This window comes from Caenorhabditis elegans, chromosome IV (genome assembly GCF_000002985.6).
Source record: "Caenorhabditis elegans chromosome IV".
Classification (NCBI taxonomy): Eukaryota; Metazoa; Nematoda; class Chromadorea; order Rhabditida; family Rhabditidae; genus Caenorhabditis; species Caenorhabditis elegans.
In genome coordinates, this window is record NC_003282.8 from 5,224,467 (window position 1) to 5,237,824 (window position 13,358).

The 13,358-nt window shown below is 33.7% G+C and overlaps 6 protein-coding genes and 8 non-coding genes across 14 annotated transcripts; 10 read left to right on the forward strand and 4 right to left on the reverse strand.

Annotated features, from left to right (window-relative positions):
* Positions 1-65: 65 nt before the first annotated feature.
* Positions 66-86, reverse strand: 21ur-13900. Its single transcript, NR_053771.1, has one exon.
* A 341-nt stretch (positions 87-427) lies between these two features.
* Positions 428-1,306, reverse strand: cylc-1 (Lipoprotein). Its single transcript, NM_068344.8, has 3 exons — positions 1,151-1,306; positions 579-1,101; positions 428-522 (listed from the first exon to the last, which is right to left on the reverse strand). Exons 1-3 carry the CDS (start codon positions 1,240-1,242, stop codon positions 493-495), a joined length of 645 nt encoding a protein of 214 aa, NP_500745.1. The 5' UTR covers positions 1,243-1,306; the 3' UTR covers positions 428-492.
* A 1,079-nt stretch (positions 1,307-2,385) lies between these two features.
* On the forward strand, positions 2,386-3,770 carry nsph-4.1 (Nematode Specific Peptide family). Its single transcript, NM_001028365.6, has 3 exons — positions 2,386-2,701; positions 2,806-3,305; positions 3,354-3,770. The coding sequence occupies exons 1-3, from the start codon at positions 2,425-2,427 to the stop codon at positions 3,720-3,722; spliced, it is 1,146 nt and encodes a 381-aa protein (NP_001023536.1). The 5' UTR covers positions 2,386-2,424; the 3' UTR covers positions 3,723-3,770.
* Positions 3,771-4,452: 682 nt separating this feature from the next.
* thn-6 (THaumatiN family) lies at positions 4,453-5,672 on the forward strand (the record flags this gene model as incomplete). The annotated part of the gene is made up of 4 exons (NM_068346.2): positions 4,453-4,576; positions 4,789-4,913; positions 5,064-5,214; positions 5,313-5,672. The coding sequence occupies 4 exons, from the start codon at positions 4,453-4,455 to the stop codon at positions 5,615-5,617; spliced, it is 705 nt and encodes a 234-aa protein (NP_500747.1). The 3' UTR covers positions 5,618-5,672.
* On the forward strand, positions 4,746-4,766 carry 21ur-6927. Its single transcript, NR_053772.1, has one exon.
* Positions 5,019-5,039, forward strand: 21ur-8445. The gene has a single exon (NR_053773.1).
* On the forward strand, positions 5,020-5,040 carry 21ur-15179. The gene has a single exon (NR_053774.1).
* On the forward strand, positions 5,023-5,043 carry 21ur-11509. The gene has a single exon (NR_053775.1).
* Positions 5,673-6,123: 451 nt separating the features above from the next.
* 21ur-14497 lies at positions 6,124-6,144 on the forward strand. The gene has a single exon (NR_053776.1).
* Positions 6,125-6,145, forward strand: 21ur-7305. Its single transcript, NR_053777.1, has one exon.
* Positions 6,146-6,363: 218 nt separating this feature from the next.
* On the forward strand, positions 6,364-8,183 carry thn-5 (Pathogenesis-related protein 5-like). The gene is made up of 3 exons (NM_068347.3): positions 6,364-6,624; positions 7,365-7,590; positions 7,799-8,183. The coding sequence occupies exons 1-3, from the start codon at positions 6,367-6,369 to the stop codon at positions 8,011-8,013; spliced, it is 699 nt and encodes a 232-aa protein (NP_500748.2). The 5' UTR covers positions 6,364-6,366; the 3' UTR covers positions 8,014-8,183.
* On the reverse strand, positions 6,424-6,573 carry Y59E9AL.37. Its single transcript, NR_131479.1, has one exon. It is a non-coding gene; the product is annotated as an Unclassified non-coding RNA Y59E9AL.37 (non-coding RNA).
* A 195-nt stretch (positions 8,184-8,378) lies between the features above and the next one.
* Positions 8,379-9,409, reverse strand: tbx-42 (Putative T-box protein 30/42; the record flags this gene model as incomplete). The annotated part of the gene is made up of 3 exons (NM_068348.1): positions 8,379-8,921; positions 8,977-9,163; positions 9,213-9,409. The coding sequence occupies 3 exons, from the start codon at positions 9,407-9,409 to the stop codon at positions 8,379-8,381; spliced, it is 927 nt and encodes a 308-aa protein (NP_500749.1).
* Positions 9,410-12,055: 2,646 nt separating this feature from the next.
* tbx-30 (Putative T-box protein 30/42) lies at positions 12,056-13,086 on the forward strand (the record flags this gene model as incomplete). Its single annotated transcript, NM_068349.1, has 3 exons — positions 12,056-12,252; positions 12,302-12,488; positions 12,544-13,086. The coding sequence occupies 3 exons, from the start codon at positions 12,056-12,058 to the stop codon at positions 13,084-13,086; spliced, it is 927 nt and encodes a 308-aa protein (NP_500750.1).
* Positions 13,087-13,358: the final 272 nt, after the last annotated feature.

Below are 13,358 nucleotides of genomic sequence, written 5' to 3' on the forward strand. Positions count from 1 at the left end.
AATTATTAAAATTACGTACCAGGCACCAGGGATTCGCGAGAAATTATTTCCGCCAAAAAACTAGAAACAAGAATTCTTGGTTAAAAACAGCCAAGAAAAATTGAAGGGAATTTCAAGAAACCAAGAAACAAGAAATGGTAAAAAAATTAAATCAGACTACCAAAAATCAGCAATTATTGCAAAGTACTGTTGGATTCAGAAGAATCTAATTTTGAAGAAAGCAATCTCAAATCAATCTGATATTCTACATATACATCTGAAGATCGTGATGATATTCGTCAACAGCTTGATTTGAACGACATTGCCTTACTTGTCAAATAAATCTGCATGCCTGTCCGCCTACCTCTACCTACAGAAAACTGGAAGGGTTGTACAAGAATACTTCAATCACATCGACGAACAGGAATAAAAATAAGAAAACAAAACACATTTCAAAATAAGACATTTATTGACTTTAGAAGTTCGAATTTGAAGAGATCGGCCAAGAAATGTTTATTCCTTTTTCTCGTTGTCTTTCTTCTCCTGAAAATGTATGGTTAGAAGATTGCTCAAATAAGGGTTCTAAAATATAAACTCACATCATCTTTCTTGTCGTCATCCTTTTTGTCGTCGTCCTTCTTATCCTCATCTTTCTTATCATCCTTCTTTTCTCGTTTCGACTTCTTGGATTTCTTGGATTTGTTGGACTTCTTGGACTTGGACTTGGCTTCCTTCTTGTCATCTTTTTTGTCATCATCCTTTTTCTCGTCTTCTTTCTTGTCATCCTTCTTCTCCTCATCCTTCTCTTTCTTGTCATCCTTCTTTTCATCTTTCTTGTCGCTTTTCTTCTCGTCCTTCTTATCGTCGTCCTTCTTTTCGTCCTTCTTATCATCTCCATCCTTCTTCTCCTCATCCTTCTTTTCGTCCTTCTCATCTCCTTCCTTTTTTTCGTTCTTCTTTTCCTCTCCTTCCTTCATCTCACTCTTCTTATCACCATCTTTCTTCTCGCCATCAGCTGGTGCAGCTGCAGCATCAGGAGCAGCAGGGGCTGCGTCTGGAGCAGCGGGAGGCGCTGATGCAGGAGCAGGTGGAGCAGTCATCTTGGATGCCGACTTTGGTGGTCTAAAAATAAGACCTGTAATTTTAATTCCTGAAGCTCCTGTAAACTCACGGTGCTTTTTTCTTTCCTCCACATCCGATGAGAATGGCAAGTGGGCCAATGAGCAGCAAAGTGACATGCAGATAGTCCAACGGGCTCATCATATTTCCGTCGTTTTGTCGCGTTTATACGATGTGCTTGAATCGATTAAAAAGATTCGAACTGAACGTTTCTTCATATTTTAACACCTTTTATATACACCAAAAGGAGGAGGTTACGTTAAAATTAATTATTTTTTATCCAAATAAACTGTACATTTTTGATGAACTCAATGAACTATCAGACGCTAAACCAACACGTAAAACACGCTTGTAATATTATTAGGGAGTGCAAGCCTAATAGGGAGCCCATACTAATATAATGAATACGGCATCAAAAATTGAAGTTACAGTGTGTCAAATTAATCAAATGGCTGACAACTTTCTAGCGCTTTTTGATAAAGACAATAAGTTCCTGGAAAAGTATATGGTAACTAGAAAACGTTTGCTCTCCAATTTAAATAAGAAGTCGATCATGTTAATGTCCAGAAATTTGCATCAAATTTCAAGAAAATAGAAAACTGTATTTATTTATACAAATAATGGAAAATTTTTATTTACATTAAAAAAGCTAAAAATATACAAATTAAAAGAGGTCTCAAAAAGCAATCGGGAAATTGTCCATTTTTATCAACATTTCCATTTAAACGAGTATAGTTTTAGATTTTTGTGATCCGAGCTTAATCAATACAAAGCAAACGAAAATAGTCAAAGAAGTACAATAAATCAATAAAAAAACTTGCAAAAATGACATATGAATTTTGATGTGAATCATTCTTTAGAATAATACAGCACTGTAACAAGCCGAAGTAAGTAAGCTCTGTAAGTGAGTTTTTAAAAAGTTATGGAATAAGGATACTGAATAACTTATTGCTTTGGACCAAAAATATATATACTTTGCTGAGAAAGTGGAGAAAAATTTGGCGGCTCCTGAGCGAAGCCGCATCCCTATCTTAATTAGCAGTTGCGTCTGTAACCCTAGATTTTTGCTTCATGAGTTAATTCTTGAAACTATTTTTTCAACTCAACAAAATGTTTTTAAACACGTGAAACCGCGCTAAATACAAAAACAGAAGAACACTTTTTTTTTTAAATTTCAGAACATCTAAAGTGCCAAAATTTTAATGTGACCCCCTGGTAACCTCTCCCTAATGAAAAAGAATCTCCCTATAAAAGGAGTCGAAATTGCCATATTTGCTCATATTGGAACAATACTTCGATCGCCTTCAATCATCGTAAACAACATCGATGGCGCCGAAGCCGAATCCGCCACCAAAAGAAGACACATGGGCTTTCCAGCCGATTGGTTCACCGTTCCCGCCGAGTCCTGTCAAATGTATGGGAGAGCAGAACATGTATGTTGCTCTCTGGTACAAACATGGTAAACCAATTCATGGACGTTCCTGGAACAACGGAGGAGTGGTTGAATGCTCATTCCCATACAAGCAGGCAGAGTTGACGACCAAGCAACAGCTCGAGGGACAAATTCAGGTGCTCCAGTATGTCGGAGATCACAACAACCAAGGTGAGCTTGATGGCTTTAGATAAGGATGTTTGGTTAACTTGACTGAACTGGTTAACCAAATTGAAAGATTGAACCAATTGGGCTAAAGAGAATAAACATTTCAGGATTCTGGTATGAATGGATCAAATACAAGGATCGTATTGAGAAGATCGACGACAAACATCAACTTGTTCGCTGTGGAGATTCGTTCCCAATCTTCTGGAAGAGAAAGGAAGGCAATCTTCTTGGATACGTTGACAATAAGACGGAGGAAGGATGGTTCTCGTTCAATGGCAAGGTGATCAAACAAGTCGGTCCACAGTTGAATGAAATGTACATCATCACTCGCAACTGCATCGGAGGACCACCACACTGCGAATGCGAGAACTGTCCTAAACCACCACCACCACCACCAATCCCACCACCGGGCCCACCACCACCACGTGTCATACACGACGAATGGATCGATATCCGAGAGGGAGATCCATGGCCTACTCGCAAGCTTGTTCAAGCTTTGGATAAGTCTTTGGATACTCTTCCAGGAGTCAGTGCCGATCAATATGTTGCCTTGTGGTACATGCAGGGTGAACCTGTTATGGGTCGTGTCTGGAATGAGGGAGGAAAGGTTTGTGGATCTTATGAATGACGGAAATTCTAATTTTGGAATATTTAGGTTGCTGCCAACTTCTCTTGGTTCAACAACGAATACTGCAAGAACGTTGGATCCATTCAATTGCTTGTTCGTCTTGGACCACACGTCGTTGGATACGAGTATGGATGGATTCCATTCCCAGAAGCTGCCAACTTTGATGCTGGAAAGATCTGGAAGCCAGTTCACGTTAACAACCACAAGGGAGACATCTCAGTTGGAGTCGTTAACCTGCCAGGCGGAAAACAGATCCTTGCCAAGGTTGATGTTCGCAACGAGTCGTACGGATATGGTTACCAAGGAAAGGAACACTCGGCTCGTGGACCAGCTTGTGCCTCCAGTGTCACAGTTCTTTGCCGCAAGGCATTGCCAGGATACACCCTCGACGGATAGAATATGTGAACTCTCAAGTTCTGTAGAATAAAAATTTGAAATTTGGATGTTGTTGGGCTGCAAGTGAGAATAAAATGGGCTCAAAGCCCATATTTTTGAAAATGTTGAAAATGTTGACTGACTAAATACATTATTTGCACAAAAAATTTATTTTTTGTCAGGGATCTTCTCTCAATTTTTGGGGAAAATGGAAACAGGAGTTGGAAACCCTAAAATTCAATCCGAGTAATACGAGGTCGTACTTGGTTCTCAATGTCAGATTTTATTTTCTCATTACGAGCACTCCGGTATAAAAATTAGTGACACAAGGGTCCCCAATAATAGCCATACTTTTTGCTATGAGATTGAAACAAATTTGTTTACTTCTTGTTCAGTTTTTCAGGATCTTGTAAGAGTTTCAATCAATTAAAAGGCAATTTGTTATATAGATGCAGTCTCACTAAAGTAAGATGTTTTTAGTGTTGATGAAATCAAAAGCATGAAACAAAAATTGCCAATGCTCAGCCTCCTCGAAATCAAATAATCGCCAATTATATTACTCTTATTAACTCTTAACTCTTATAAATAACTCATTTTGTTTTTTACAAACTATGCACATATTTGCTCAGCATTTATTTTTTCCTGTTTTTCAACTCCAAACCGCCATCTAAACCAACACAAATGACCTATCAAAACTTGGACAGTTACACTACAAAAATAGGGATTTTATTTGGAAAATATCAAGCTTAACATGCTCTTCCTTCTAATAGCTTTTCTATTCCCTTTGAACTCTTTCGGAGACAGAAAAATTAATATTTTCAATCGTTGCCCATTCCCAGTTTGGCCAGGAATTGTGGGTCCCGGGAACCCTGAAGGTAAGGCTGATATGGTAGCTAGGCACTTGTATAGGCATTAAAATAGGTATGTAGGCATGTAAACTATTTCCTAGTTTGTATAGTGTATTAAGAAAACATGTTTCAAGTTCAAAAAATTGTTACTGTTTCACATTGGGAATTCACGATTGACAATTTGTGAATGCAATGTTGAGTCATCATATCAGGTATCGATATTAAAATATTCATTTCAGGTGGCGGCTTCCGATTGGGAAACGAGCAAAATCGAATAATTTCTGTGGAAGATGGCTGGGAAGGTGTAATTTGGGGAAGGACGTTGTGTGATTCTCGAATGAGATGTGCAACTGGAACTTGTGGGGTAAGAAAAAGCAAAATAGAAAAGCATAAAAATTTGGTTCTTTCATGTTTATATGAATCACTGTTTCAACCCGAAGTTTTCAAGAAACCGAAATTTTATCAACAATTATTTAATAATGGACGCAGTTTTCTTTTCAATTCTTTATTTCAGAACCGTGAACAATGCAATGGAACAATCGGTAGATTCCCATTCACCGTTGCTGAATTCAGTTTGAATGAATCAAATGATGAAGACGTGTATTCAGTTTCCCTGATCAATGGATACAATGTACCAATTTTGATTGATCCATTTGGGGGCCAAGGTTTGCTTGAAGTTTTTTTTGGTGAAACGGATAGTCTGAAAATCTGTAATGGAATATTTATGGAAAATCCAATTTACTTGATTTAATATAAATTTCAGGATGTCGTCGTGCTGGTGGATGCGTTTCTGATATAAACGATTTCTGTCCAGAGAGAATGAGAATTACATCAAATCGTAGAAGCGTTAATAACAATGTAGTCGGTTGTAGATCACCATGTGATGCTTTGAGATCTGATAGAGAATGTTGCCGTGGAAACTTTGAAACTCCGGATAAATGCTTCAGAAGTCATGTGGCTCAAACATTTAAAGATGCTTGTCCAAGTGCTTACTCATTTCTTTTTGACGATGCGACATCTTCATTCGGTTGTCAGACAAATGCTGAATACTTGGTTCAATTTTGTTGATAAAAATTATTATTTTTTTAGTTTGGAAAATAAAATCACTGCACCAATAAAAGCATAATTATGTCAAAGTTTCAAATGTTTTTAAAAAGCTCATTTTTATGAGAAGATAAATGAAAAATATATGCAAAAAAGCTGAAGTAAGCCCAATGAAAATGTGTAATGCTTTTATCGGAACAGAATAATAACAATAACTCCAAATTATTTTTTAAAGTGATAAGTATATGCTTTGGGGAATCCATGTAACCGCAAGTTTTATCTAATTGTTCCAACTAAAATTGTTTTTTTTTGTTATACCGACCTTTGGCAAAAACGGAAATTAGGAAAAAACTTGTATAATAAATATGAAGTTGAAATAATTTTCTAACATTAATATGTGCTATAGTTTTTGAAAAAATTATAAAAGTGGTAAAATATTAACGGAAACAAAAACTGTAAATAAATGTGTGGCATGAAAATAATGTTCGGTTTCAACTTCTTTTTTTAATTCCTGCTCACATTACTAGAAATTATGACTACACTTAATGATCAATTTCTCACAATTTTGTATGTATGTTGGTGGGATTTACAATAAAAATCAAGTTTTACAACCACATTCTAAGTATACTTTGGTCGAAACAAAAAAGATAAGATAGTGAGCGAAAAAAAAACAGAAGTTCGATCAAAAACTAGTGATTTCCAAAATGAATCACCATTGTTTTCATTACCAGCGGAACAGTATATAAGTGCGTGGGGGCAACTCGGTGTTCGAAATGTTATTTTTCGCCGGTATTCTCTCAATTTCTCTTTTCGTCATTCCATCTTTATCGAGAGAGATCAAAATCTACAACAAGTGTCCATTCACAACATGGGCTGGAATTCTAGGACCGGGAAATCCTGAAGGAGGAGGATTTCGATTGAATGCAGGTGAAGCAAGAAGTATTTATGTTGATGACGGATGGAAATCTGCGAGAATTTGGCCGAGAACTGATTGTGATGGGAATATGAATTGTGCAACAGGCAATTGTGGGGTAAATATTGGGAACTCCGAAATTTTCAAAATTCATAGATGCAAAAATATGTTCATTTTTTCAATAAATTCCATATTTTTCTCGAAGATGCTCAGAAATATAGATTAAACAATAGTTGATTACCAAAACTTTACAGTACTCAGAAGTTGCCAATGGGGAACACATTTTTTAAATAGTATTTGACGAAAATTGATAGAAACAAATGTTTTAAAGTTAAACTAACTATGTATTTTGCAAATTGGAATTTGTGGGGCCTTCTTAGTTTTAAGGTAAAAAATTTACATTTTGAGTGCAAAATATTTACTGTTTCAAAAACAATTAAAAATCTTTGTTTTTTCCACCAATTTCGATCTTGCAATCTTTTTGATTCTAAATAATGTGTTTCGCTCAAGATCTGGGAGTAAAAATTTTACGCCAACTAAATTTATTCGAATAGGCATAGGCAGGCACATAGAAGTTGAGACCTAAGCAACATAATGTTTTCTTGATGATTCCAGAAAGTCATATTTTTAAAAATTGTGCAAAATCTTCGACGAAAAACGATGTGGGCGTTATAATGATACCTAAATTTTTCACATCCTAATTTTTTTTAATAATTATTCGTATTTGAACATTAGTGGAACTCCAAATTTCTCAAAAATAAAAACAGGTAAAATATTGTATTAAACGATTTTGAAGAACAGACTTGCAAAATTAACAACTTCATGAAACAGTGTATAATTGAAATAAACAACCTTCAGCGGCGGGAGCAATGCAACGGCGCTGGTGGAGAGCCTCCGGCAAGTCTCGCCGAATTTACTCTCCGTGGAGCTGATGGAAAAGATTTTTATGATGTTTCGCTTGTTGATGGATATAATATTCCAGTTCTTATTGATCCTTATGGTGGTGAGGGTGATTGTAGAAGAGCAGGAGGATGTTTCAAAAATATCAATGATTTCTGTCCAGGCGATCTTGCAGTGAGAAAAGGTAAGTGGCGGTGGGGTTGAGAATTTTTAATTTTCCGTTAAAAAAACTTCAAAAAAATAAATAACCTGTTTAATTTTTATTTAAAGTCATTTTTGCTTTAATCACGGAATGGATAATACTTTTACTTTGAAAAAGTTCAGAAATAATCACATATTGAAACAGAACAAATTTTTAAAAACTAAAATTTCTCCAACTGTTTCAATTTCAGATGGTCGTACCGTTGGCTGTAAATCTGGTTGTGTTGCTTACAACAACGATCAGGAATGCTGCCGTGGAGCATTTGGAACTCCTGACAAATGTAGACAAAGCAGAACTGCAATGCTTTTCAAAGATGCTTGTCCAACTGCATATTCTTATGCTTATGATGATGCTACTTCCACTTTTACTTGTAAAAATGCAAATTATGTAGTTCAATTTTGTTAATTGAGTGGGCTTAAATTTCTGGATAAATGTTCTGGGTTTTTTTAAAGCATTTTCAGAAAATTTCTGCAGAATTTCGCAGCCTGATTTTATTTTTGAAGCGTGCTTTTAACTGAACATAATAATTAATTTTTAAATCTTATTGGAATGAAAATTAATAAATGAATCACAAAACAGGTTAAATTTAAATTTATCGACAACAAAATCAAATATAAAAGGACAAAAGAAAGAAATTTTAATGATATCAAACATAGAAAACATGGGGAATCATTGATATTCACAGGAAGAATAAATAATTAACTATCAAAGGGGAGCAATCATGAAAAGAACAAAAAAGAGTAAATTATTTGAAATGGCTATTCGAGTAGTTAATGGGGGTTTCTATTTTCATCAAAATATACATTTTCTGGGGAAAATGATTGGAAAGTTGGATTGAAGTAATAAGAGTAATCCATTGGAGAGTATGGATATGGGATAGATGAGTCAAATGGAGAATATGGATGGAACGGATATTGATACTGGTTTTGGGATGAATAGAGTGGAGAAGAAGGAATATACTCAGTTAGATTACTCTCGTTTTGATTCACAAGATATTGAGACGTTTTCACTTCTAGAGTAACTTCAGAATTATCCACAACATCCTTCTTTACAGGCTTCTTCGATGACCTTTTTGATGGTAGTTGTCCAGCTGCATCAGAAGTTTTTCTTTTTATTCCACCTTCTGACCTATTTCCAAAAGTTGAATGCTTGTTCAAATCAGACTTCCATCTTCCCATGGAAGCTTGCTGATAAATTGAAACTGGGAAGAATTGAGCAATTTCCATTTTAAAGATATTTGAGGCAATTTCTCCGGTTGTTAGGTTCCTGATTGTAAGCACAGGCACGTACTTGTGCATTGTGTGAACATAGAACTGAAATAAATAGTTTTTCAATAAATTGATTAAAGCAATAAAAATAGAAACTAACCACATTCTCCTTTTCTGATAATTTCTCACTTGTTGTAATCCTCACTGAAGTGAATTCAACTGTTTCAGCCATCAATTCTTTTCCAAGTTTTGTTCCTTCTGGATGAAAGAAAAACTTCATATTATGATGTGGTTTTGGTTTACGAGCAGACGATGGAGCCCATTCTTTGTTTTCATTTATTCCATATCTGAAATAATTAGGAATTTATTTAATTTTTGTAAAATAATCAAAATTACCTGATATTATCCATCTTTTCAAGTGACAGTACCAATACATATCTTGAATTTTCTTCCAATCCAGAGATTTTGAATTTGATTTCAGGGAAAATTGGAGTAATTCTTTTACTGTTTGAAATCATTTCCATATTTGGATATCTTTCTTTCCATAGTTCTTCATTTGACATTTTCACAACGATTTGAGTTGATGGATTCATCGCAGAGACCTTTATCTGAAATTAAAAACGAATAGAAAAATTAAAAAATATATATAAAAGCAAAAAGAAAGAAAAAAATGAACTGTATTCTAACCGGAATGTTGTAATGAATGATTTTCTGCCTCCATGCTCATCTTGTTTCAGAGCACACACAGCAGGCGGAGTCTGAGCACGGAGGCGGGGTCCATCCAATTATCGATTTCCTGAGAGCTAACATATTCTCAAAGACGTCAATAAATAACAAATATATTAACGATAAGAAATTAAAGGTTATAGTAACAAGAGATTGAGAATTGAAACAATTTTTCGAAATTAAGGTTTACCGGAAAAAAATTGGGTTAGTACAATACCAAATACGATACATTTATATTTTTATAAAAATACAGTTCGAACAGGAAACAAGACGACGACTAGCATGTGAGTGATATGTTTTTTTTTACAAAATTAGTGGGTATTTATTGAGTTAAAATGAAAGTCTTATTGAACTGACTTCAAAATTGTTTGATAGAATCTTTTTAAAATTGTACTGTTTCATTCATTTATTTAAAGCAGTGGATAGGATGAGCCAATTGGTATTTTCTTATGAAAACTTCGGCATCATATACATTGCAAATTATAGACGAAGACGTTTCATTGTCAAAACAAATTAGTTTGGTGTTAATTTTGGGCTCTTTGGAATTTTCAGAAACTGTGAAACGTATAAATTAGGAAATATTTTTTCTCAGTTGAACAGTAAGCGCAAACAAGGCATTTTTTAAATAACGTGGCTAATATTTTTAAAAGATATAGTAAAAAAAGAAACACTGACCTAAACTTTTAGCCCAGAAAGTCAAACAAATCGTTATCAAATTGATATTAATCTGAAATAACTCAATACAAATTTGGTATACAATCAAAGCACAAGATTTTTCCTACTTTGTTTTTAAAAACAAAATGAAACATGTGAACATATATGATATTGAACTAATAATTTTCTTGAAGAAACTCAAAAAACCCTGAAAGGTTAAGCTTTTTTTTAACTCAATGTCGGTAAACTGGTTACATTAGGTTATTTTTTCCTCTCAAATTCAAAGAAGAAATTGCAAGTTTGAAAATGAAATGCTACTTTAAGTTTTAATTTCTAATATTTTCCACAAAAAATCCTCGGTCTTGTATTTTAATCTCCTGTTTTTATATTGACCCTTATTCATTTCCCATTGTCTGTCAATATAGTTGTCATTCCAATGATGACAATATCAGTTCAGCCTAAAAAATGAAAAATAACTAAAAGGAGGATAATTTATTGTTGCTTCCGTGATCAATATAATATTCCATTTCACATCTTTAACATACACAGAGGCTGAAAATCCTGACAAAATGTATTCCACCCAATTTTTATATAAATTAATTCCTTATTATTACCGAAAGCACCTATTGTCATCATTGGAATGACAACTATATTGACAGACAATGGGAAATGAATAAGGGTCAATATAAAAACAGGAGATTAAAATACAAGACCGAGGATTTTTTGTGGAAAATATTAGAAATTAAAACTTAAAGTAGCATTTCATTTTCAAACTTGCAATTTCTTCTTTGAATTTGAGAGGAAAAAATAACCTAATGTAACCAGTTTACCGACATTGAGTTAAAAAAAAGCTTAACCTTTCAGGGTTTTTTGAGTTTCTTCAAGAAAATTATTAGTTCAATATCATATATGTTCACATGTTTCATTTTGTTTTTAAAAACAAAGTAGGAAAAATCTTGTGCTTTGATTGTATACCAAATTTGTATTGAGTTATTTCAGATTAATATCAATTTGATAACGATTTGTTTGACTTTCTGGGCTAAAAGTTTAGGTCAGTGTTTCTTTTTTTACTATATCTTTTAAAAATATTAGCCACGTTATTTAAAAAATGCCTTGTTTGCGCTTACTGTTCAACTGAGAAAAAATATTTCCTAATTTATACGTTTCACAGTTTCTGAAAATTCCAAAGAGCCCAAAATTAACACCAAACTAATTTGTTTTGACAATGAAACGTCTTCGTCTATAATTTGCAATGTATATGATGCCGAAGTTTTCATAAGAAAATACCAATTGGCTCATCCTATCCACTGCTTTAAATAAATGAATGAAACAGTACAATTTTAAAAAGATTCTATCAAACAATTTTGAAGTCAGTTCAATAAGACTTTCATTTTAACTCAATAAATACCCACTAATTTTGTAAAAAAAAACATATCACTCACATGCTAGTCGTCGTCTTGTTTCCTGTTCGAACTGTATTTTTATAAAAATATAAATGTATCGTATTTGGTATTGTACTAACCCAATTTTTTTCCGGTAAACCTTAATTTCGAAAAATTGTTTCAATTCTCAATCTCTTGTTACTATAACCTTTAATTTCTTATCGTTAATATATTTGTTATTTATTGACGTCTTTGAGAATATGTTAGCTCTCAGGAAATCGATAATTGGATGGACCCCGCCTCCGTGCTCAGACTCCGCCTGCTGTGTGTGCTCTGAAACAAGATGAGCATGGAGGCAGAAAATCATTCATTACAACATTCCGGTTAGAATACAGTTCATTTTTTTCTTTCTTTTTGCTTTTATATATATTTTTTAATTTTTCTATTCGTTTTTAATTTCAGATAAAGGTCTCTGCGATGAATCCATCAACTCAAATCGTTGTGAAAATGTCAAATGAAGAACTATGGAAAGAAAGATATCCAAATATGGAAATGATTTCAAACAGTAAAAGAATTACTCCAATTTTCCCTGAAATCAAATTCAAAATCTCTGGATTGGAAGAAAATTCAAGATATGTATTGGTACTGTCACTTGAAAAGATGGATAATATCAGGTAATTTTGATTATTTTACAAAAATTAAATAAATTCCTAATTATTTCAGATATGGAATAAATGAAAACAAAGAATGGGCTCCATCGTCTGCTCGTAAACCAAAACCACATCATAATATGAAGTTTTTCTTTCATCCAGAAGGAACAAAACTTGGAAAAGAATTGATGGCTGAAACAGTTGAATTCACTTCAGTGAGGATTACAACAAGTGAGAAATTATCAGAAAAGGAGAATGTGGTTAGTTTCTATTTTTATTGCTTTAATCAATTTATTGAAAAACTATTTATTTCAGTTCTATGTTCACACAATGCACAAGTACGTGCCTGTGCTTACAATCAGGAACCTAACAACCGGAGAAATTGCCTCAAATATCTTTAAAATGGAAATTGCTCAATTCTTCCCAGTTTCAATTTATCAGCAAGCTTCCATGGGAAGATGGAAGTCTGATTTGAACAAGCATTCAACTTTTGGAAATAGGTCAGAAGGTGGAATAAAAAGAAAAACTTCTGATGCAGCTGGACAACTACCATCAAAAAGGTCATCGAAGAAGCCTGTAAAGAAGGATGTTGTGGATAATTCTGAAGTTACTCTAGAAGTGAAAACGTCTCAATATCTTGTGAATCAAAACGAGAGTAATCTAACTGAGTATATTCCTTCTTCTCCACTCTATTCATCCCAAAACCAGTATCAATATCCGTTCCATCCATATTCTCCATTTGACTCATCTATCCCATATCCATACTCTCCAATGGATTACTCTTATTACTTCAATCCAACTTTCCAATCATTTTCCCCAGAAAATGTATATTTTGATGAAAATAGAAACCCCCATTAACTACTCGAATAGCCATTTCAAATAATTTACTCTTTTTTGTTCTTTTCATGATTGCTCCCCTTTGATAGTTAATTATTTATTCTTCCTGTGAATATCAATGATTCCCCATGTTTTCTATGTTTGATATCATTAAAATTTCTTTCTTTTGTCCTTTTATATTTGATTTTGTTGTCGATAAATTTAAATTTAACCTGTTTTGTGATTCATTTATTAATTTTCATTCCAATAAGATTTAAAAATTAATTATTATGTTCAGTTAAAAGCACGCTTCA